Genomic DNA, 25,889 nt, shown 5'->3' with positions numbered 1-25,889 from the left:
TTTTTTTTCTCACACTTGGCAGGCAGAAAAAAGGTGTTATTAACTACACATCAATAAAAGTTTTACGTGAGTTTGTTCAAATCAGTTGCCATCAATACAACACACAGCAGCCTCGTGCCTATCTGAGCAGATCGGTGCTTCACGGGGTTCCAAAGGCTGGTCTTTCAGAAGTGGATCTCCAGGTCCACCTTCCAAGGCACTTCTGGGCAGACGTGAACCGCCAGGCTTTCAGTTAGCAGCTGTGGGTGTTAGCCATTTTTACCACCCAGGGAATCTCCAGCTAAAATTATTGGAGATGTGCTAACTAGATGGAATAGATCCATTTGGTTTTTAAAAACCCAGCCATCCAAACAGCCAGCCCCCTGTCCTGAGTATCCATGCTCACCACCCTCCGAGTCACCCTTTCCTTCCAGAAGCCTTCTCTCCAGATGTAGGTGTGCTTAAAACACCCAGGGTACCTTACCCCACATATACCCCTCCCCATGTACTTTTAATGGAATATACCTTTAACCAAGTACATCTGAGGGAATTTCCAAAAATTTGCAGGAAAACAGCAAAACGATGGAGACAACCCGAATGCCCATCTGTGCAGGACTGGGTCAAGGAGCTTTGCCACGGACACACTGGGCGACCCTGAAAAACCAGGGATGAAGCTGTTACACAGCTCGCGGCAAAGTGGGTCCATCTCATCAAGACACTACTGTAGGAGACCATGACGAGAAAAGACATACTCAAGAGACAGGGTTTTCACACCCGAAGAAGTGGACTTGGGCGGCTTAGAGAGGCTGTGGCGTGGCAGAGAACCACAACCACAACCGCAGCAAAAAGTAGGTGGAAAAAGTTCTTTCTCTTTTCATTCCAGTCTCCCGCAAACCAATTTGCAGCTTGCTTGTACATCAAGACGCCATTTCTGGATAACAGACCTAGATGAGGTGGGAACACTTGCGCCTGTTTCCTGTAAGAAGAAACGAAGGCTTAAAACGTCAGGTTCCTGCCTGAGTCCCCCAGTAGGCCTATAAGAGGTCAGATAGGCAGGTAAACAAGCCGGAGGAGAAAACAACAGGACAGATGGTTCTGGGAGGACATGGGGAAGGGGGGCAGGGGAAAGGAAGTGGGTGTTAACAAACCCAGGAACGAGGGAACCGTGATCAAAAATCGATGGTGAGGAGGGTGTAGGAGGCCTGGTAGGGCTTGATCAAGGGCAATGTAACCAAGAAGAATTACTGAAACCCTAATGAAGACTGAGCATGATAGTGGGACAAGAGGAAAGTAAAGGGAAATAGAGGAAGGAACTAAGAGGCAAAGGGCATTTATAGAGGTCTAAATACAGGCATGCACATATGTAAATATATTTATATAGGAGGATGGTGAACTAGCTCTATGTGCATATATCTATAGGTCTAGTATTACGGTAGCAGATGGACATTGGGCCTCCACTAACACTCTGCTCCATTAACCTGGTACTCCAGATGCTCACTTTTCTGACATGATCGCTGAAGACTAACGTGTGCATTAGCAAACGTGGCCAGGAAAGCTGATGGTGCCCGGCTCTCAAAAGATAGAGGAGAATCTGGGGTCTTAAAGACTTGAAGATAAACAAGGGGCCATCTAGCTCAGAAGCTACAAAGCCCACGTGGAAGAAGCACATGGGCCTATGTGATCATGAGGTGTCAATAGGGATAAGGTATCAGGCATCAAAGAACAAAATATCATCTCATTGTGAATGAGGGAGAGTGTGGAGTGGGGACGCAAAGTCCATCTGTAGGCAACTGGACATTCCCTTCCAGAGGGGTCACGGGGAGGAGACCAGCCAGTCAGAGTGCGATATAGCACCAATGAAACATACAACTTTCCTCTAGTTCTTTAATGTTTCATCCCCCTCCCCCACTATCATGACCCCAATTCTACCTTACAAATCTGGCTAGACCAGACGATGTACACTGGTACAGATCGGAGCTGGAAACACAGGGAACCCATGACAGAGAAGCCCCTCAATACCAATAATGAGAGTAGCAATACCAGGAGGGGAAGGGAATGGTGAGGGAGAAAGAGGAACCAATCACAATGGTCCACATATAACCCTCTCCCTGGGGGACAGACAACAAAAAAGTGGGTGAAAGGAGACATCAGACAGTGTAATAATATTTAAATTGTCAAGGGTTCATCGGCGAGGGGGGAACGGGGGAGGCAGGGGAAAAATGAGGAGCTGATGCCAAGGGTCAAGTAGAAAGCAAATGTTTTGAGAATGTTGATGGCAACAAACGTACAAATGTGTTTGACACAATGGATGGATGTACAGATTGTGATAAGAGTTGCAGGAACCCCCAATAAAATGATTTTTTTTTTAAGTTGAGATACAGCCCACTTCTGCATTGACTCTGTCTGCTCAGAGCCTGCACCCCTGAAGCCCTGGTGGAGAACAGACGGGTCACATTCTCAGGATAACCTGGAGCCCGGGTTATTTTCTTGTCTTCTGTGGCATAAGGGTTATGCCATGGGCTGCTACTGCACAGTCAGCAGTTCGAAACCAGCAGCTGTTCCTTGGGAAAAACCGGAGCTTTCTACTCTCACAAAGAGCTAGTTTCAGAAACCCCCAGGGGCAGCTCCCCCGTGTCCTGCAGGCTGCGATGAGCCGGGATGGACTGCACGGCGGTGTACAGTTTCTCCGTGTGTTGGGGGATTCTTAGCACTGTGCAGCAAAACCGGGAAAACCCGAACCCCTGTGAGCAGGAAACCCGTCAGAGAGGGAAACCACCTCTTTCCCATTATAAGGGAGCGATAAAACTAGGGGCAGACTGCGCCCTGTCAAAGGCCCTGTTCAAGACCCAGACGAGCCAGGCCCTGGGGGCGCGTTGCAGCTCTCACAGCTGCCACTTCCTCCTCTACTTAGGTTACTCACGACTCTTCCAGGAGCCTCACTTGACAAGCTCCAGGTGGGCTTGGCACATCATCTCAGAACTCGTTCACCTGGCTGCTCCTGCCTGGATGATCCAGATGACTCGGGGGCTGTGCTTCCCTGAGCCATGGATGGGAGCCAGACTGTGAACATGTTGGGCCTGGGCCATGTCCCACCTCATGCAGCCCGTACCTGCCCTGGGCACTCAGTAAGCTCTCTATGAGTCCGAATGGGTCGGAGTCAACACTTACCATTTGATTGGACATGTCTGCCCTGAGTTTGGACACTTTCTCTGTCACCAAAGGAAGAGCGGGGACCCAGGCTAAAGAGAAGCACCATTTTCCTGTTGCTAGAAAGATCCTCCACTCCTACCACCACCCCCGTCTTTCTCTCACACACACACACACATACACACACTCACACACACACACACACAATAGAGGAACAGGACTTGGTTCCTGAGAACCATCAGCTCAGGGGTGGGGGTGGGGGGCAAGTGGGCACTCATTTTCAGGTTGTGGGGCAGGGAGTGTCTCCGCAAGCAGTGTTCCCCGCCCCCCCTCCACCCCCAGTGGTGCCTGCAGTCACCTGGCAGGCTGGAGTACTTGCCTCTGAAGCCTGGTAGCTCAGAGCCCCTGAGAGGCAGCCCGGCCCACACCCACCCAGCCCGAGGAGCACTCCCCGGTGGCTCTTCCATGTACTCAGGAAACGTGGACTGAGAGCCCCCACAGCAATGGCTGGACCTGGTTACTAGAGAATATAACCCACCCTCCTGTCCTGGAAGAATCCCAGCTCTAAGACCTGGACTCTGTGACCTTGGGAAAGTCCTATCAGCATTGCCTTGTGCCTCAGTTTCCTCATGTGTTCACTAGTCCCTGCCCCACAGGACTGCAATGAGGTCTCTGACGCCCAGCTGGACCCCTGGGGACATGCACTGAGCACTTGCCAGGGCAGAAGTGGTGGCAGGAGCAGGAACGGTGTCACTGACAGGGATCTAGTCACTGGAGCCTCATGGAACACTGCGTGGTGGATGTGCGGAGGGCGGAGAAGGGCCCCTCCGAGTGGGCCCAGCGCAGGCTCCTTAGAGGACAGGGACTTGGGATAGTCCTGTGGAGGCTGAGTAAGTGCTTATGCTCACCACTAACTAAAAGTTGGCATTTGCGTTTACCTGGAGATATTTCTTGGGTAGTGCTGGTGGAAGCATGGGCTATGCATCAAGCTCCTACCTGCAAGGTTGGCAGTTCAAAACCACCAGCCAGCTGTTCCTTGGGAGAAATGAGATTTTTCTACTCCCACCAAGAGTGACGGTCTCAGAAACCCACAGAGAGGCTCTGCTGTGTCCCAGAAGGTGGCTCTACATTGGCGTTGGGTCAGTGGTGGTGAGTGAGAGCCACCTCTTCTTAAAGACCTGGGGATCTAGCCCCCCCAAAATCAGTGGAAAACTCTGTGGAGCGGCGTTTGACTCTGGCATCCCTGGGTCCTCCATGAACAGAGGTGACCCGTGTCGATTGTTTGTTGTTTCCTGGGGGTTCCGAGAGATGTCTGTGTGCACACTCCCTTGGGGGAACGCACAGGCCAGGCCCCAGCAACAGAAACCAGGGGGAGGACAGCTCCTACCTCTGGGGCCAGCAGTCCAGAGTCTTCTCTGCCCGCCTGGTCGGCTGATGACCTGGTGCTCTAGGGGTGACATGACGCTGCTGCCAGAGCGCGAGGCCTGAGGGTTGCTGGACCTCGAGTCCCACCCTAACAGGTGGCTATGTGGCTGCCCCGAGATCCGGGGAGAGCAGATGCAGGCTCCTCCCTGCCTCCCGAGCAGCAGTCACCCAGCTGTCAGCAGGGACGGGTCACGAACTCACAGCCCTGGGCCCTTTGCGTCGGGTCTGAGCGAGCACAGCTCCTGGAAGTACGCGTGGAGCAGGGAGTGAAGGCCCAGGTGTCTCCACTGCGATTCCCACCCTAAGAACGTGTGGTTCTGAGAACATGCAGGTGACAAGCCCGGACTGATGTGCTCCTCAGGCAAGGGGCTTGGCCTGGGGTGCTGGGCCCCTGAGGACACCAGGCAGAGTCCCCTGGCCTCAGAGAGCCACTGTCAGCAAGGGAGAACAAGCCTAATGGGACACATTGGAACACACGCAGTATGGTGTGACACAGCAGGCTTCTCATAGAAGGGGATGAGCAGGACTTCACCAGGCACACAGGGTCAGGAGCACTCCAAGGAAGGCAGTTCTGCACTGTCTACTTAGCACAAGGCCACCTCTCTGGGCTATGCAGGGTAATGCAGCAAACATAGGATTGCATATCCCATGTCATCACTCAGGTCTCTAATGCTGTCTCTTTTAGTTTCATAAACAAGCACAGGGCCAGGTGGAGGATGAAGGTACAAAGTCAAGCTCATCAACAGCCCTGGGTTGGTCCTGCCCTGCTGCTGACCAGCTGTCCCACTGATCTACAGTTGCCTGGAACACAGCTCCTCCCTCTGCTCAGAACTTCCTCCTACTTCCTGGAGATGGGCTTCCAGACCCTTTGGGGTAGTTGGGGAAACAAACATGATGACCAATGGAGGGTGAAAGGAAAGGGGGGTGGGGAAGATAAGGGCTATGGAAATCTATCAGACACCAACTGTGGGAGGGGACATGGAAGACAGGTCGCAGTGAGCTCGAGACCACGGGCCTTGCCTCCCAGGTGGCCCTCCGGGACCCTGGGTATCCTGCCCAAAGGCTAAGGCAGTCCTCAACTGCAAGATGCACACCAGTGCCTGGGGAAACAATACTCAGCCCCAAACAGAGTTCATGCTGTTGTAGACACACAGATTAAAAAAGAGCCCCCCAAGTCCAAGGCTTCTCTGAGTCTTAAACAATTATTGCATCAGCCCCACCCAGCAAGTCAGCTGATGACCAAGAAACTCACAGGAGCGTAGATAAGACAGAAAGAAACACACTGATAACCAGGTAGCAGATGTGGGAGGCGGACATAAGCCCCCTGACTGGCCACCCACCTTTTGAACAAACACTGGTCAGGGGGCTCCAACTTGACCCGGAGCCCCAAGTCCCAGGTGCACACTCTGAGGGAGATCTGAACGCCACATGCATGACTGAACATGGCAAGAACTAGCCGTAGATGATGCCCAGAGGTCTTTCTCAAGAGGACGGGCAAGGGAGGCGCCCTCGGGAAGTGGAGGATTCCAGGTAGCAAGGTACAGGGAGCCTTGCACATTGACAGGGGACCCCGGTCAGCCACTAACTACTTCTGACCTACATTTCTTCTCTGACCTACATTTCTTATCTGGAAATCAGCCTTCATCTCTGGGATTTCCAAGGAATTAAGAGTCCTGGTTGCGTAGTGGTTACCGATTGGCATGCTATAATCGCAAGGTCAGCAGTTCAAAACTACCAGCCATTCTTGTGAGAAAGATGCGGTTTTCTGCCCCCGTAAAAGGTTAGAACCTTTAAAATCCACAGGGGGCAGTTCTACCCTGTCCTGTAGGGTCACTATGAGGAGTCTGAATTGGCTCCATGACAGTGAGTTTGGCTTTGGGGCTTGATGAGACGTTGTAACCTGCGCTCTCTCATGAAGGGGGCTGAGCGCTTGGCGATCTCAGCAGCTCGTGCCTGCAGGACGCCGACTTGGCCAGAAGCTGACAAGGTCCACTGATCACAGTCCCCATCAGCTCCCAGCTCAGACTCGGTACCCCTTCTGCACCCTACTGTTTTCCATTCCTCTCCCTCCCCGGGCCCCAACAAGGGGTCTAGCTGGAGCCCTTTGTCCTCCCTGGACATTTGATTGTTAGTCTCTACAAATCATTGACTTTAATCAATCTCCAAATATTTGTTGAATGCCTTCCCATGATCCCACACGTCACCTTATTAATCTCCATGGGGACTTTTACTGCAAGTTCCTTGTCAGTGGGAGGCTACGATAACAGGGCTGAGAAGGAAGTGCAGAGCCTTGACTTGCTGGTGTCTTGGGCTGGGTTTCTGCCTGCTGACGAGCAGGGCCGTGTGCAGTCAGTTCCTGAGGGAGAGCCCACTTGGACGGCAACTCTGTAACTAATGGTCCAAACCAGTGTGGGCAGGTGTACCCCTCGTGACCACGCCAGGACAAACGCAAGCCAGCATGATCCCCCATCCTAAATGCTCTGCCCCCTGGGCTTCAGTCCTCTCCGAGAGAGTGGGGGGTTGGGGGGCAGAGAGAGAGACTCCAGAGCTATCTTTAAGTCCAGTGCTGTCTGTGATAGGGTTCTATCCATTGGTCTAAAAGAAAGACCAGTTAAAAGCAGTTTACAAAAACTCACTAAAGTCAATGATGAAGAAATGGAAGAATTGACCAACGTCTGAAGTCTGAACTTGGTCAAGCATGCAATCAGATCATTAGAATGCAGAATTTGCCAACAGAGAGGAGGGGCCACAGGCAATATGGCTTTGCTGATTTAAGCAATGAGATGGCATTTTGTAAGACTGATGACTCATTTATGGTGAATGCTCTTTTTCAACACCACAAATGGCAGCTATGTATGTGGGCTTTGCCGGATGGAATACACAGAAATCAATCAAAATCTGTGAAGAGGGATGGCAGAGAAGCGTGATATCATCAACCCGAACAAGGTCAGAGACTGAAACAGACTCTCCTGGCTCATATGTAAGTTCAAGTTAGAGCTAAAGAAAATGGAAGCAAATCTACACGAGTCAAACTACAACCTTGAGTCTATCCCACCTACATCTAGAGGCAGCTCAGGAGCAGATGTGCCACGTTGAACGCAATGACGGGAGACCAGCTGAGTTTGGGGATGGCATGGAGAGCACTACATTGAAAGAACGCAGCGCGTCATTCAAAAGACAAGAAAGAAGAGGCCAAATTGGATGTCAGAAGGGACTCTGAAATTTTCTCTGGAAAGGAAAGAAGATCACGTGACTAGAATAAATTAGGAAGCGAAAGAACTGAACAGAAGGTTCCAGTAGGCAGCTACATGACAAAGTGAAACATTATAATGAAATGTGCAAAGTTTGGTGTGATACAAACAAGAGGGAAACACATAATCAGCATTTTTCAAGCCCAAAGAACCAAAGAAAAAACTCAAGCCTGGAGTTCGAATGTTGACGGATTCTATGGGCAAAAATATTGAACGATGCAGGGACTATCAAAAGGCGATTGAAGGACTATGCAGAATCACTGTACCCAGAAGAAGTAGAAGCCATCCCACCGTTTTAAGAGGTGGCAGGTCATCAAGAGTCAATGGCATTTAAAGGAAACCCCCACGCTGTCCTTAAGGCACTGGTGTAAAACAGGGCTCCGGGAATCAATCAGACGTCCCAGCAAAGCAATGCAGTCCTGCAAGTGCTCCTTCAACTCTGCCAAGACATTTGGAAGAGAGCAACCTGCCCCACCAACTGGAACAGACTCAGATTCATGTGCATCCCCCAAACTTGACACAACCTAACAGAACGTGGGGATTATTAGACCATATCATCAATAGCACACGAAGGAAACTTTTGCTGCAGATAATTCCAAAATGGTTGCAGCAGTACATTGATAGGGAGCTGATAGAAGTTCAAGATGGATTCAGAAGAGGAAATGGTTTGATCTTGGCTGAGGATAGCCTAGATCTGTTTATTTGTGTTTTGTTGACTCTGCAAAGACATTCTACTGTGTGCATCACAACAAACTATGGATAGCATTGAGAAGAATGACAATTTCAGAAGACTTCATTGTGCTCATGCAAGTCACTGGCACAGTCACTGGTACAGAGCAAGAGCATGCTACATAGTTTAAAATCAGGAAAGGCGTGCATCAGGATTGTGCCCTTTCTTCAGGATTATTCAATCTGTATGCCGAATAAATAAACTGAGAAGCTGGACGATTTGAAGAACACAGCATCGGGACTGGAGGAAGGCTAATTAACAGCCCTCCAAGTTTGCTTGTTGAAAGTAAAGAGGATTTGACTACTTACTAACAAAGACCAAAGCCTTCAGTAGAGTTTACACCTCAAACTAAAAAACCAAAAAAGTCCTCACCACGGAACCAATAGACCACATCAAGACAAATGGAGAAAAGAGTTATGGTGTGACGGATGTGATTTTACCTGGAGCCACAATTCATGTTCACGGAAGCAGCCACTGAAAAAAAAAATCAAATGATGTATTGGGCAAATGCCCTGACCCAAGACCTCTTGAAAATAATAAAGAGCAAAAATGTCACTTTGAGAACTAAGTACACCTGATGCACGCCAAGGCATTTTCCATTGCCTCCTTTATCCATCAAAGCCGGACGATGAATAGGAAAGATCTGAGAAGAACTGAAGCCTTTGAATTATGGAGTTGGCCGAGGAGATAGAATATACCATGGACAGTCCAAAGAACCAACAAATCTGTCTTGGAAGAAGCGCAGCCAGAATGCTCCTTAGACATGAAGATGGTGGAGCTTTGTCGCATGTCCTTCAGACATTTTCTCAGGTGAGACCAGTCCCGAGGAAGGAAGTCATGCTTGATAAGGTCGAGAGTGGGCGACAAAGAGGAAGATCCTCAACAAGCCCATCGAATTGGCCCATCGGACGCATCAATGGCTCAAACATGACAACAGCGGCAAGGATGGTGCGGGCCTGGGGAGATTCTCTTAGAGACAGGGCAGCTATGAGCTAGAGCTAACACAACAACATCGAGCGACAAAAACAACACTTTAATGGAAAGTCTTGTTTAAATACATCTAGACAAATGTTCATGGACCTTTGACATTTGCCATAATTAATAGAAAAGGGTTAGGTCTTCTCTACGCTCCTAGCTTACTACAAGGTAGGAACTCTGGGTTGGGCAGGGGAAGGGGAGGGGAAGAGGAGGCCTTTCTGGATTCGTGTTTTCCGAAGCTGGATCCACTCTGTCTCAGCTCATTTCATATTTAAAACCTACTTATTAACCCACAGGCTTCTTTGAGGGTTCCCTCCGGGTCATCCATCCCTAGAGATTCCTCATCTGGAGCTCCTTGACGCTGTGACTACACTTCCCTCTAGCTCATGAATTACTCCTTCCCCGTCTCCTTGAAACACAGTGATGTTATCGGAGTTTCCAAGCAGGTCTGTTCATGCCTCAAGTGCTTCTCTTGTACAAGGTCTAGAACAGCGGTTCTCAACCTGTGGGTCAGGACCCCTTTGGGACTTGAACAACCCTATCACAGGGGTCGCCTGATTCATAACAGTAGCAAAATGACAGTGATGAAGTAGCTACGAAAATAATTTTACAGTTGGGGTGGGGTCAGCACAACATGAGGCACTGTATTAAAGGGTCGTGTTAGGAAGGTTGAGAACCACTGGTCTAGAAGAATGCACAGACCTCTCCAGGGCTCCATGGTCTCTCTCTGCACCACTGAAAACATTTACTTATCTTTTAACCCCCAAATCTCTGGGGGTACAGGCAGATTGCAGTGGTTCTGCTTGTTCTTTGCCAGCTATTAGAATTCTCAAGGGTTAGAATCCAGTTTCCTGTAACTCTCAAATTATGGAAGACATGCACCTACTTCTCTCAGCAATTCCCATAAGACCCTATTTGCTGGAAGGAAAATACAGAACAAAATTCAATTCTTAAAAATGGCCAGACTAACTGGACCCTCAAGGACAGAGGATTGCCTAAGACTATCACCCTGAGAAGCTATTTAAACCTCAAGTCAAAACTGTCTTTTGAGATTAACTCTTAACAGAAAAGCAAAGTGACACATGAAATAAACAAACAAACAAAAACCCAAAAACATTATCCATTAGATTGGCATCTACTTTAAAAAAACCTGTATGAGGCCAAGAATATCACACATAATTCAAAGCAAAAAAAAATAAGGGGGTGGGGACGGCATGAAACTAGAATAAAGGAAGCAGAACAACGAGAACGCTATTCATGAGAATGTTGACACAGTGTGAAAAATGAGACTGCACCATTGATTAACTTGTAAAGAAAAACTCAAAGGAGGACATAGCTTACTGTGTAAACCTTCACCAAAACACAGCAAAATGTTATTTAAAAACTAAAACAAATAAAGTCAGGATCAACTCGATAACTGTGGGTGTTTGGGTTGCTGAAAACCATGACATAAGAAAGAGTCCATTCACCAGGTTTGAGACTAGGCTCAGCCACATACAACCCTCGCCACCTAGAGCGAGATAATATATCTGGGTATAAAACCCAAAGACAAGAGGTCTAAATTTGTTTCCTGTGTGTGTGTCTTTCATGGACAGGTGATTGTATCATATTCTGATGACAAAGGACAAAGTTAAATAATATACAATTTCTTCCCATGAGGACTTCAAATATAATGAAAGACTATACAAATAGATTGGATACTTAACTCTAGATCCTGCAGAAAGGACTAAGTTAGTGGAGATAAATACCTATTCATGAATAAGAAGTTTCCCCATTTAATCTTATTTTTTTTCAACAGTTTTATTGGCAAGTAATTTACATAGCATGTAATTCGATAGTTCAATCATTCAATTTTATCAAGGAGAATTGTATAATCACCCCAACACCAATTTTCCCCATGGTTGAATTGCCTTTAACATTAGTTATGCAATCACAATCCATTCCTGTGCTCCATTCCCTCTCATCAGTTACTAAGATTCCACATTTTAAATGTGGCGATTTCCTCCAAATTTGGCCATAAAGTCAATGTATTTTCTTTCTTTTAAAAAAATCATTTTATTGGGGCCTCTGACAGCTCTTATCACAACCCATACATCCATCCATTGTGTCAAGTACATTTGTACGGTTGTTGCCATCATCATTTTCAAAATATTTTCTTTCTACTTGAGCCCTTGGTTTCAGCTCATTTCCCCCCTCCCCCGCCCTCCCTCCCTGATGAGCCCTTGATGATTTATTAATTATTAGTTTTTGTCATGTCTCACACTGACTGATGTCTCCCTTCACCCACTTTTCTGTTGTTTAGAGGGGGTTATATGTTGACCATTGTGATTGGTTCCCTCCCCCCCCCCCAACCTTCCCTTTCTCCTCCTGGTATTGCTACTCTTATTATTGTTCCTGAGGGGTTTATCTGTCCTGGATTCCATGTGTTGTGAGCTCTTATCTGTACTAGTGTACATGCTCTGGTCTAGCCAGATTTGTTAGGTAGAATTGGGGTCATGCTAATGGGAGCGAGGAAGCTTTAAAGAACTAGAGGAAAAACTCGGTGTATTCTCTATCAAAATCCCAACAAGAGATCCTTACGAATATCACAAATTGATCTTGGGGGTTTTATGGAAGTGTTACAGGTCAAAAATAGTCCATAAATGTCTGAATAACAAAAAAAATAGTTGAAGAGATGAATTTTAAGGGACATATTCTATCAGATATTAAGGATGTCTAAAGCAAGAAGGTGTTGGTGCAAGCAGCAACTCATACAACAAGCAACTAGAATGGAGTAGAAGCCTCGGACATAGAGCCACCTGTGTCAGGACGTCTGGATAATGGGAAGAGAGGGCAATTCAACAAATGTTGCCAGGGTAAGCAACAACCAGGCTGAAAAACGGTCAGCTGTGATCCTTAAATCACAACACAGTGACACATTTCTAGATTAATTAAAATCCCAAATGTGAAAAGCACATCTTCAAAACAGTAAAAAGAAACATATATGGCCAACTAGCTCAAACTGGTCTAACACCTGCTGGCAAAAACACCCAGAACTTTGAAAGGGCAATGCAAAAACAGTGACCGGCAAGCAAAAGAGGATAAAAAGGGGGGAAAGTGATTGATATTGGGAAGAAGGGATTAGGAGTGGGGTGAACTCACCATCTTTATAGATTTTCGCCATATCTGAGTATTTGTGCCTGACAGCTGGCCCCAGTTGGTGTTGTGTGTAAAGACGGGTGTGTCAGGATGCCTAACACGCCCATAGAAATGCTGTACTCCTCTAACCTGGACAATCAGCACAGAACAAGCGGGGCAAACACAGTTGATGGAAAGTGAAACCGAAAAGAGAGAGCCGCCAAAGAGGGAGAGACCCAAATTCTGTGTAAGAACTCTTCCAAGTCCGGCAGACTCTGAATCACGCATATGCAGATCAGAACCCAGCGACAGATAAAAGAACTAAACTAAGAGCTGAGGGCCACCAAGAAGATCTAGACCTCAGAGGCCAATTTCATCAACTGAAAACCAACACACTCACACATGACGAGCACTGTCAGTCAGGGATATAACCACATCCAGGGCCTTCACAACATAACATCACAGTGTTGAGAACACAATCCCACGTCACCAAACACACACAAAAGACAGAGCAGTGTGATCCATCACCAAGAGAAAGGATAATCAACGGAAACCATCCTAGAATTGACCTTGATGTTAAGGTAGAGATGAGGATTCTAAAGTTGCTAATATAATTATGCTTGAGAAATAGAAGGAGATGTGTCCACAGTGAATGAAAAAGAGAAAATATCAGCAAAAAAGGAAACACAAATACGTGTGTGTGCGCACACAGGTGCATGCCACCCCACACCCTCCAAAAAACAGATATTTTTCAAAGCTATGTATTTAAATCTTTTTACATAACAACCTTCAAAGTACCCTCCATTACACTTAATACATTTGTCAAATCTGCAATTCCATTCCTGGAAACATCTTTTGAACTCAACTGTTTCAATGGCTAAGAGCGTCTCCCTCATTTTTTCCTTCACTTCTTCCACGTTGTCAAATCACTGTCCTTTCATGTCCCTTTTCATTCACGGAAACAAAAAGAAGTTGAACAGAGTGAGGTCAGGTGAGTAAGGTATGTGGGGCAAGAGAGGCATGCTGTTTGTTTTTGGGTTTGTTTTTTTTTTTGCCAAAAACCGGCACACTGAGATGACTGTGTGAGCAGGTGCATTGTTGTGGTGGCAAAACCAGTCCCTCTTCTGCCACAAATCAGGCCTTTTTTGTCACACACTGTAATGTAGTCTTGTCAGAACCTCTAAATAGAAAGCTTGATTAACAGTCTGACCTGGTGGAAGGAACTCAAATGCACTATCTCACTCACATTAACACACACACACATACACACACACACACATGCACACACACACACGCACACACACACGCACACCAAAAACCAAATAAGCATCGTTTTATTTGGGGGGGGGTACCCCCTCGTATATATAAATAAATTATTGTCAAATATTTTCTCCAAAGAGAATTCAGGCTCCATTATTTTTACCATTTTACTCCATCAGATAAAGAAGTAACTCCATCCTTCCTAAACTCAGAAAACAAGATGAGAAGAAACATTACCCAACTAATTTTATGAGGCCAGCACCACTCTAAGACCAAAGCCTGAGAAAAAAACATGTTATGAAAAATAAATAAGTAAACGATCAATACCTCGCATGACATAAACTCAAAAGCACTTGGTGAAATATTAGCAAATCTAGTACAGATACAGTACACTGGGAGGGCTTCTTTGAGGGAGACTAGGGTGGAAGGGGAGGAAGGATGCACCAGGAGCTGGAGGGCGTGTTACCTCAGGCAGAGGGAAGGGCCTATGGAGAAGGAGGAGGTCACGCAGATGGTGCAGGCAACGGAAGACGGTATGAGGAGCACCAGCATGAGGGCCACAAAGGAAGCTGTTTACAAACACAAACCTGCAGAAACCACGAGAGGACTAGCACTCGAGTAGAGTAGCTACACAGACACTCCAGCTGAACAGGGCTGCGAGGGCAAATGAGACGAGGCGCACAAATATATATAGGAAAAAATACTTTGAGATGCAGTACAAGAATAAAAAATATGAACCGTGCACTGGATTGCAAGAGGGGTTAATGAAAAACAAACAAAACAAAATAACTTTAATATCAAATCAATTAAATTTACCACATAGACGGAAGGAAGGCATAAAGATCATCATTGCAATAGATGCACAAAGCGCATTAACAAAATCCACACCTATAATAATAATAACTCTTCACGCCAGCCTGTGTGACCATGAGGTGTCCAAGGGATGAGGCATCAGGCATCAAAGAACAAAAATTCATATCATTGTGAATGAGGGGGAGTGCAGATAGGAGACCCAAAGCCCATCTGTAGGCAACTGGACATCCCCTTACAGAAGGGTCACGGGGAGGAGACAAGCCAGTGTCACAATGAGGAAGCATACAACTTTCCTCTAGTTCCTTAATGCTTCCTCTCCCCCGCTATCATGATCCCAATTCTACCTTACAAATCTGGCTAGACCAGAGCATGTACACTGGTACAGATAGGAACTGGAAACACAGGGAATCCAGGGCAGATGAATCCTTCAGGACCATTGGTGAGACTGGTGATACCTGGAGGGTGGAGGGTGGAGGGAAGTTTGGGTAAAAGGTCTACATATAACCTCCTCCCTGGGGGATGGACAACAGACAAGTGGGTGAAGGGAGATGTCGGGCACTGTAAGATATGACAATATAATAATAATTTATAAATTATCAAGGGTTCATGAGGGAGGAGGCAGTGGGGAGAGAGAGGGAAAATGAGGAACTGATATCAAGGGTTCAAGTAGAAAGCTAATGTTTTGAGAATGATGATGGCAACAACCGTACAAATGTGCTTGACTCAACAGATGGATGTATAGATTGCGATAAGAATTGTATGAACCCCCAATAATATGATTAAAAAAATAACAACAACTCTTAGGAAACTTTGACTAGAGGGGAACATTCTGAGAGAGATCAAATATATTTACATATATATTTACAAATGAGCATACTATTTCATCGTGAAATACAGAACATTCCCAGTTAATATTGGAAGCAAAACAAGAATGTCCATTCTTGTTGCTTCCATTCAATATTATGCTAGTAGTTCTTCATTACAATTCTCAATTCACTCCCTACATCAAGCCAATTACAATCCACAGCCTCCCTGCAGGGCAGGGTAGAACTGTTCCTGTGGGTGTCTGAGACTGTAATTCTTTATGGTGTAGAAAGCTTCATCTTTCCCCGAGGAGCTGCTGGTACTTTTGAAATGCTGATCTCGCCGTTATCAGTCCAAAGTATAGCCCATTATCCCAGTAGGGCTCCTCAATCATAATAAGACATGGAGAAAATAGCAAAGGCATAACAACAACAACAATAAAACAAAGAAAAAACCAAACAAAACTCAGGGCCATGGAGTCCATCCTGACTCACAGGACCCTATAGGACAGAGTAGAACGGACCCTGTGGCTTTCTGGGACTATACATCTTTACAGAAGTAGAAAATCTCATTTTTCTCCCTCGAACATCTGGTGGTTTCAAAGCGCTGACCTTGGGGTCCACAGCAACTTCAGCAAAGGCATAAAGATAAGAAAAAAGGAGCAAAACTGTATTTATTGACAGATGGTTGTTGGAACTCAGTTGCTTGCTTGTTACTAATACATAAATCCACAATGAATTTTTGCATATTGACCTTATGCCCCATGTCTTTACTATTTTAAAGGTTTCTTACGATTTTCTAAAAGAACACAAATCGTGAAAACATAGATTCATAAACTTGACTTCATTAAAATTAAAGATATCTATCCACCAACATACCAAAAATGGGTAAAAAGCGAGTACTTCATTAGAGAACTAGTCACTTTAAGAAGACACTTGAAACCCACATCATTGACAAAGGGTTGTTGTCAGGGGTCCATAAAGAACTCCTACAAACAACCTGGGGGATGGGGGGAAGCGCCTGGTTTTTTGGATACACCAATAGGAAACTCATCGTAAAAGAAACCTAAGCTGCCAATCAGGATGTGAAAATGTGTTCAATATCACTAGTAGAAAGCTGCCAAATAAAACAGCATTAAAATACTATTGCATTAGCATCAGATTTCAAACTCAATTGAGTCCATGACACCAAGTGTGAAGAACTAGAACATCTTCTCCAAACCTGCTGAGAAGGTCATTGACATCCCCACTTTGGGAAACACAAAATCTTTACAAATGGGAGAAATCCATTTTTTTAAAAATTGGAATAAGGCACCTCATTATGCAACAGTAGGGGAATAAATCCTATAAAATACCATAGATGTGTCAAAATCAATTAATTTGACCTCTTATTTTTAACCCAAATAACCTCCTAAAATCTAAGTGTGAAATATGTTATAAGAGGCTGCATACAATCATGCCATCTATGATCACTAAAGTCTGCAAGAGAATATTAGATGTGTAGTTTATGAGCATTCACGTAGACCATGTGTACTTCAGAATGGTGGTTGATCTGGGGAGAGGGGAGGAAGGGTGGGCAAGGGAATGGCTTTTGTTATTTTGCTTCATTTTCAGTAGGAGAGACACCAACACCAACCAATACGTCCAAAGACCAACATCTGATGAATCCAGGTAGCGCATAGGAGGCTAAGCCCAAAAGTATCGCTGCAAGCCCTTCCCTGGTTTATTTTGAACCAACATGGTTAATTCTGTCTCTGTGTTTGGCCGATGTTGGCAAACTAGTTCTCCCAATTCCCTTGTCTCAGTCTCCTTAGGGTGCCTCCAACAGCAACCAGGTTCGATCAAAGCAGTGTCTTTCCAGGGGACCAGCTGGAGCAGTTAAAAAAAAAAAACTGCAGTGAAGAAAGCTGATAGTGCCCAGTTGTCAAAATATATAGAATCTGGGGTCCCATAGGCTGGAAGATAAACAAGGGGCCATCTAACTGAGAAACAAAAAAGCCCACATGGAAAATGCACACCAGCCTGTGAGATGACAAGGCATCGAAGGGATCAGGTATCAAGCATCAAAGACAAAAAAAAAAATCATAGCATTGTGATTGTGAATGAGGGGGAGTACAGAGTGGGGACTCAGGGCCCATCTGGGGAAAATTGGTCATTCCCTTGTGGAAGGGCTGTGGGGAGGTGATGAACCAGTCAGAATGCAGTGTAGCAACGACGAAACATACAATTTTCCTCTAGTTCTTAAATGCTTCCTCCCCACCACTATCATGATCCCAGTTCTACCTTATATAACCGGCTGGACCGGAAGATGTACACTGGCATGGATAGGAACTAGAAATACAGAGAATCCAGGATAGATGAACCCCTCAGGATCAGTGGTGAGAATGGTGTACTGGGAGGGTGGAGGGAGGGTGAGGGAGAAAGGGGGAACAGATGACAAGGTCTACATGTAACCTCCTCTCTGGAGGACGGACAGCAGAGAACTGGGTGAGGAAAACGTCGGATGGTGTAAGATATGATAAAATAATTATTATTTATAAATTATAAGGGTTCAGGGGGAGGAGGAGTGGGGAAGGAGGGTAAAAATGAGGAGCTGATACCAAGGGTTTAAGTAGAAAGCAGGTGTTTTGAGAATGATGATGGCAACATATGTATGAATGTGCTGGACATAAATGATGTATGTACGGATTGTAAAAAGAGTTGTATGAGCCCCTAATAAAATGATTTTTTTTAAAGACAAAGAGGTCAGCTCAGCAGGTAAAGGTGACTGTTTTAATGGGGACCTCAAAGGGGTCATCTGGGTGGATGTTTGCAAGGTCAAGGAGTGATCCAGAGGGTGTCTCATGCAGAAGCATTCTGAAAACTGAAAACGGCCCTGGTGAGGAAAACCCCGGGAAAGGTGGGCCCGGAAATGTTTTCGGATGGTCTTCAAGGGTAGCCGAGAGTCTACCTCATGTACCTCCAGCCCGACTCTTTTGCCCTTCCGAGTTCTTTTGCCGACACCTCAGAACATTTAGCAGGAACACAAGTTGAGTCCCTCAAGCGGAGCCTGGCTGTCCAGAAGGGTCACAGACATTGAGGGACAGGGTTGAAGAGATGGAAACATTGCTCTGCTTTCAGACGTGCACAGACCGAAACGGGGACCTGGAAGAAGCCAGCGCTAAGGCTCAGGGCTGAATCCCAAGGCTGTGATTTGCGGAGTCCATGTAACCGTGTGCACTGGACACCTACTTTATACCAAAGGGGCTTGTCTCGGCCGAGGGACCCCAGAGAGGAGAAGAGGAGCCACGTTCAAACCTCACCCCGCATTCAACTTATTGGTGAATGACCTGTAGGCCAGTGTCACTGGTGCTCTTGCCCAGAAATCAGGGACCCGGGCGAGTGTCACCCTTCACAGTAGTCAGTCAATAGAACAGGAAACAATCAGCTTGCAGATGTACTGCTTTAGATTCAGTGTATCACGAAGTCCTAGGAACAAGGTACAAACAGTGTTCTGCCAGCCGAGTTTCTCGTACAGATGGGATATAAACCTTGAAAGAAAGCTGTTCGAGGCTGATCTCTGCTTCAGAACTCCCCATCCCAACCCGTCTCTGTTTCTCTTTGGGGGATCCCTATCCCCACTTGCAGGTTCCCTTGTTGGTTCTGTGCAGGTTACAGCAGTGAATAAAATTTTAAGCCATTTCAAGTTTTCTATTTCCAATCCTAAACCTCTGGACTGCGCCGTAAAAGCTCAGATTTCCTTCTATTTTAGGATTCGTGCCTTCCCTTGAGTCAGATGGAACAGTGACCAATGAACCGAAATACTGCCTGGTTCGGCATGCCCCCACGACGGGAGGCAGATGGGACCGTTGTGATCCACGGGGTGTGCACCGACTGATTTTCAGAAGCAGGTGATCAGACCTTCCCCCCTAGTTTGTCTCAGTCCGGAAGCTCCCCTGAAAGCGAGTCAGCAGATGAAAATCCAAACCTTCTGTAGTTGACTGGCATCCAACTAAGAGCCCACTCATAGCATCCCGGTAAGACTGTCCTCTGTGGGTCCGAAGGCTGTAAATCTTTGTGAGCGCAGTTGGCCACAGCTTTCTCCTGCAGAGACATATGCTTGTCGGTTCAAACTGCCAATCTTTTGTTGAGCAACCAAGCTCTCCAACACCGAGGTCCAGGGCTGCTTCTGTTCAGTTTTCTAGCATCACAGAAACCACCCCGGGCTGCCAGGCAATGACAGCACACGAGGTCCTTGATGGACTGGGAATTGAAGTCAGGTCCCCCACACGAAAGGCTGAACGTCCACGGTACCCATTCTGCCAATGAACCCCCGCGGCATGCGTTTTTATTTGAACACTTCCCCACACGGCCAGTGAGTGAACACCTGCCTATGTTCCTGCCTCGGGAGGGAGAGAGAGCGCGTGAGCGTGACTTGTCAGCCCAGTGGGGAGGCAGTGAGTGTCGGTGTTCAGCACTATGAACCCCAAGATTAACGCACTAGGGTAAGACGTTATGCTTTGCCTCCTGGAAAATAATCTACAGAGGAAACTACTACCCTGACTTCTTAGAAATGACTGCACATTTGCTCAATGAGTGCTGTGGAGAAATTACCTGCTAGCGCCCTTGGTCACTTTGTCCTTGTGGCTGCAGGAGGTCAGACATGACCCCGGCACCGTTTCCTCGATGGATGAGTAATTGTTTACTGTTCATCAATAGAGAGCTAATGACTCTATTTGGTTGTATGTGTTTTTTAATAGCGTATAGAATAAGACTGACCAGAGTTGAAAGTCCCGTCCAGGTCATAAAGTACGACTCTATCTACTGCCTGGTTCTTTCCACCACACCCTCCCCAGTTGTTTGCCCACTTGAGTAGGAAGTACTTTTCTTGCAGTTCCAGAGAAATTGGAAGCAGCTCTCACCTAAGAAAGAGGTTGTTTGCCCAAAGAGGTTGAGGGCCCACTCAACCATCAGAATGGCATGAGACGAATGCCTAAGAGCCCTGGCTGGAGCGGAGCTCCGCAGGACCCCGCGAGTCAGCCCCTGGGCAGACAACTCCACAGTGACAGGTGAAGGTGGGGAAGGTTGTCCCCGGGGACCTTCTCCCCAGGAAAACTGCTCCTGTGTTGCGTGCATATCTGTTGGGTGAAATCAAGCTCAAGTTGACTGTGTCCTGCTCACCATCCTACGGACGTTTCTGCGATGCTTTCTCGGGGTCATGCACTTTCGCTGATAAATATATAACCCATCGAGGGTTTGAGAGTAAAGATAGCGTGAGACCACTTAACAAGGCCACATCCACAGGTGAGCCTTTATTTCAAGCTGCCTGTGACTCCCCAGGCCTCCTTATAAAGGTACCCACCTTCTCAAGACTCACTCAAGCCTTCTTGAGCACATCACAGAGCGAAAAGCGAGATACCAAGGTTCACTCATAAGACGGTTTATACGTATCGATCTCACACTCACTGCCATCCAGTGAATTCTGACTCATGGCGAACCTAGAAGGCAGGGCAGAACTGGCCCTGGGGTTCCAAGACCGGAACTCCTTACGCAGTCGAAAGAGGGGTGTCTGGTACTTTCAAACTGCTGGCCTCACGGTTAGCAGCCATCACATAAAAACTACACCACTAGGGCACCCTGTCTTTATAGAGTGCTCACATAACACTTTGTCTTTAAATGCTTTATGGGGGTTTAGAAAATAGTTAATATTTGCTGAGCTCTTGTAGGTGGAGATATTATCAAAGAACAGTCAATATTGAATACACATCCATTGTGTGCACAGCCTCCGGCCCAGGTACTGTAGGAGGTTGCCAGGAAGAGGGCAATATGGTCTCCATTGATAAGAAAGCTGTGGGCGCCGCGGAGGCAGGGACAACTCAGTCCCAGAGGCCTGGCCATTCAGATTCAGATAGCTTCTGCCCTCTAGAGGTCAGCAGGATAGAAGGCATTGCGTGGATGAATACGGTCATTTCAAAAACCAGTTCACAGCAACACACGCAGTTGTCTGGGAGGCAGCAAAAGGCTGGGGTTTGGGTCTCACTGTTTGGGTGTCTGGGCTTCCTTTGAACAGAGGAAGTCTTAAAAAAGAGATACTGCCAGACAGAAATGATGTCATTGAGTGCCCGGGATCTATTGTCGAAGGAAATGGAATGGAGAGGCAACACGAAAATGATCCTCCTTAGGGCAGCAGGGGAAGACCAGGCCGTGTGAAGAAGAGACCTCAGAGAGTCCTCAGGCAGAAGTGGCTTCATGTCCAGGTGGCCGCTGCTCTAGGACCAAAGGCCAGTGGCCAGGGGCCAGTGTTCATCTTTGCTGTCACACAGCAGGAAGGTTAGCAGGACGTGTCCCCTATCCTTCTGGATCCGATGACTGAAGTTCAAACTCAGTGGGGGTCCTTGGACAGTGGTGCCATGGGGTCCTAGAATAACGGTCAAGTCTTCTTTACTCACTTTTCCTAGAGAGGTGTGCCGCTCACATCCTGGGTACCTGGGCGGGGAACCTGAAGTATCCACCTGCTTGTGCTTGGTGTGGTTGCCGTTATAGGAGCTCAGTGCACAAGCACGGCTTGACTGCGTATGACCTTGGGGTGCAAATACCATAGACAATTCTCGGTTCCTCGGCGTTCCTTTCGGTTTGACTGCCTCTAGCGCACTCGGGAGTCTCCCTCTGAGCTGCCTCACACTGTGAGTTTTAGACCAAGACCAGCTCTCCTGGAGCTCCCCTGAGGGATCCTTGACTTCATCAGGTTTACCGGCTCTTCCGGGCTGCCTCAGCTCAGGTGGAAACTGCTCTCTGCTCAGCTCGCTGGTACCCCAACTGAGAGGGTGGAAGCAAGCCCAGTAAGGTGTCTGCGGAAGTGGAGTGCACACAGGAAGGTGATCAAGGCTATTGATCTCTACCTGCACCTCCTAAAGGGATGGTGCTGCCCGCTAAGGCCAGCCACTAGTTACCCGGTCTCCTGCGTGCCACTGGTCTTTTGCAAGGCCACTGCGGTTAGTGGATGAACAGAAAACCAACCAGAGCTCGAACACTTGGTACCACCAAACGTTTGGAGATCTCCGTTGAAGCAAACTGAGCCAGGTGCCTTTTGCCTTGACTGTAATAAGCTTCATGCCGGATCATAATTCAGCACTTCCAGTGTGCCAGGCTACATGTTACAAAATGCGTATAGTGTTTATTGCCTCAGTTCAGAGGAGTCTGAAGTTAATCAATCCTGGGGTCATTGGAAGTCTCAAGTGTCACAGGGTACATCAATGCCACCACTGTGCGCTGTCCCCCAGCTCTTTTTGACTTGTGAACACCTTTCACTGTAAAAAAAAATTATATGTAGAACATTGTTGTTACTTTACTAGTTTCATTGGCATACAACTCATAGATGATCTAACTTCATTGTTCGGTCACACGAAGAAGGGTGTGCAGTTCTCACCACACATCTTCACAGACTCCTGCTTGTTAGCGCCCAGGGTCCCCAACCTTCTTGGCCATGCCCTAGGGAATGACTCATTCAGCTGCTGCCTCTGTTTATTGACTCATCCTGGATTCCTTCTGCACAAAATCCTACAAAACAAAAATGAGAAACAAACAACCCAACAACAGCGATGGAACAAAACAAGAAAAAACCTCAATGGAAAAGAAGGAAGCGAACACAAAAGCCAGAAACAACTTAAAAACGGCTCAAAAGGGAGATCAAGCCATAAGGTGTTACATTTTAACCCAACTGCACCGGCTGTGGTTGACTTGATGATGCTGTTGGCCCGGCGGCTGGCCCATTCTCATCCATGAATTCTGATCAGAGAGGACCCCAGAGACTGGATCCATGTGGGGATGCTGCAAATGGATTTGGGGCTTCTGTCACCATCCACAGCCTCCTGCAAGATTTTATTATTTCCATCACGCAGACGGATGTGCTCCTTCCAGGTGGGCTTCATTGACACATCACTTCGATGGCTGCTTCCTTTAAGAGAAGACTTGAAGACCTCGCACGCTATTCTTGCTGATAGCCAGGCACCTTCTGACTTGCTTAAGCACACTTTGCTTTAGCTTGCATACCTTCAGTGATCTCTCTATGAGGGCATGTGTTGAGTAGGGCCACGTCATCAGGACTAATTTTTCCTGATTAGTGCCACCATTAAGTGTGAGTTCACTTTAAAGACACCGTTATCATGTTATGGTATGTTGCTGCTATGGTTATTAGGTGCCATCGAGTTGGTTCTGGGCCACGGTGATGCTGTGAACTGTTGTTGAACAAAACCTGCCCTGTCACGGGCCATCCTCGCACGTTTTCCTGTTTCGGAGACCACTGTTGCAGCCACTCTGTCAGTCCATCTCCTTGAGAACCTGCCTCTCTTTTGCTTCCCCTACTTTACCAAACAGGATGCCCTTCTCCAGGGCTGGCCTCTGCTGCCAGCACATCCAAAGTTTGTAAGATGAACTCTTGCCATCCTGGCCTCCAAGGAGCACTCTGGCCTTACTTCTTCCAAGAGAGATCTGTCTGTCCTTTTAGCAGTCCATGTACTTTCAATATTCTTCTCCAGCACCACAATTCAAATGCATCCATTTTTCTGCAGCCTTCCTTATTCAATGTTTAGCTTTCTCAATGTTTAGCACATGAGGCAACGGAAAATATCATGATTTGGGTCAGGTGCCCCTTAGTCCTCAAAGTGCCAACCTTGATTTGAAATACTTCAGAGGTCTTGTGCTGCAGATTTACCTAGTGCAACTCCTCGTTAGAGCTCCTGACTGCTGCCTTCATGAACTTGATTGTGGATCCAAGCAAGACACAGTCCTTGACCACGTCAACTTTTACTCCATTTATCATGATGGTACCCACTGGTCCAGTTGTGAGGATTTGGGTCTTCTTTACTCTGCACTGTGGTCCATCCTGAAGGCTGCAATCCTTGACCTTCATCAGCAAGTGCCTCAAGTCCTGTTTGCTTCCAGTAAGCAAGGCTGTGTCATCTGCATGTTGCAAGTTGTTATAAGCCTTCCTCCAACTCTGATGCCACGTTCTTTTTCAGCTAAGGCAGCTGTTCTGATGATTTGCTCAACATTCAGATTGAATAAGTATGGTGAGAGGATGTAACCTGATACATAAACTTAATTTTAAACTATTCATTATTTTCTTGTTTTATGCCCACAACTGCCTCTTGATCCATGTCTATGTTCCTCATGAGCACAATGAATGTTCTGGAATTACCATTCTCCTCAAGAGTATCAATAGTTTATAATGATCCACACAGCTGAATGTCTTGGCATAGGCAATACAAGACATGAACAGGGCGGGGTGGATAACAGACATGTGGGTGAAAGGAGACAGTGGACAGTGTAAGACATGAAAAAACAACACCAACTATATATTACTGATCAAGGAGTCACAAGGGGAGGAGAGTGGGGGAAGGAGGGGAAAAAAGAGGAGCTGTAGAAAGAAAATGTTTTGGAAATGTTGATGGCAACATACATACAAGTGGGCATAGTACAATTGAACGATGGATTGTCATCTTTCTTGTTTTCTTGTCATTAAGTCAAGATCAGTTCGGCATCAACGCTGATATCCCTTGTTCCATGTCTTCTTCTGAATCCGGCCTGACCTCTGGGAGCTCCCTGTCAATGTACTGCTAAAACCATTATTGGGTGATCTTTAGCAAAATTCTACTTGCATGTGATATCTGTGATAGTGTTCTGGAGCTTGAGCCTTCTGTTGGGTCACCTTTCTTTGGAATGGGTATCAACATGGGCTCTTCCAGTCAGTTGGCCAACTAGCTGTCTCCAAGTTTCCTGACATAGACAAGTGAGTGTTTCCAGTCTTCACCAAGTTACTTGTTGAAACATTTCAATTGATTCTTGCTTTGGGCGAATGCTATCAGTGTAGCTTGAACTTCTTCCTTTAGTACCCTTAGTTTTTGCTACCTCCCCAAATGGAATGTCAACTAGTTCTTTTTGGTACAGTGATGATTCTATGTATTCTTTCCATCTTCTTTTGGTGTTTGCTGGATCTTTCAATAGTTTGCCCATAGAATCTTTCAGGATTGCAACTTGAGGCTTGAATTTTTTCTTGGGTTCTTTCCGTTTCAGATATGATGAGCGTGGTCTTCCCTTTCGGTTTTCTACTTCTAGGTCTTTGCACATTTCATTGTAATATTTGGTTTTGTCTTTTCAAGCTGACCTTTGAAATGTTCTATTCAGTTCGTTGATTCATCCTTTCCTTCATTTGCTTTAGCTATTGAACGGTGAAGACCATGTTTCAGAGTCTCTTCTGACATCCACTTTGATCTTTTCTGTCTTTTCAATGAACCTTTATTTTCTTCATGAATAGAGGTCTTGGTGTCCTCCCACAGCTCACCAGGTGTTCTCTCAACGCACCAAATCTGTTCTTGAAATGTTCTCGGATTCAGGTGGGATAGACTCACT

The 25,889-nt window shown here is 46.6% G+C and overlaps 1 protein-coding gene across 1 annotated transcript in view; it reads right to left on the bottom strand.

Annotated features, from left to right (window-relative positions):
- Positions 1 to 923: 923 nt before the first annotated feature.
- Positions 924 to 25,889, bottom strand: part of TFF2 (trefoil factor 2) — a 50,161-nt gene continuing 25,195 nt past the window's right edge. Inside the window, exon 4 of the mRNA XM_075542907.1 lies at positions 924 to 955. Coding sequence (XP_075399022.1) covers positions 924 to 955 — 32 coding nt within the window. The remainder of the gene's footprint in view (positions 956 to 25,889) is intronic.

Source organism: Tenrec ecaudatus, chromosome 2 (assembly GCF_050624435.1).
Source record: "Tenrec ecaudatus isolate mTenEca1 chromosome 2, mTenEca1.hap1, whole genome shotgun sequence".
Taxonomy (NCBI): Eukaryota; Metazoa; Chordata; class Mammalia; order Afrosoricida; family Tenrecidae; genus Tenrec; species Tenrec ecaudatus.
Note: the sequence above shows the minus strand (reverse complement) of the source record. Positions and strands in the feature narration are given on the sequence as shown.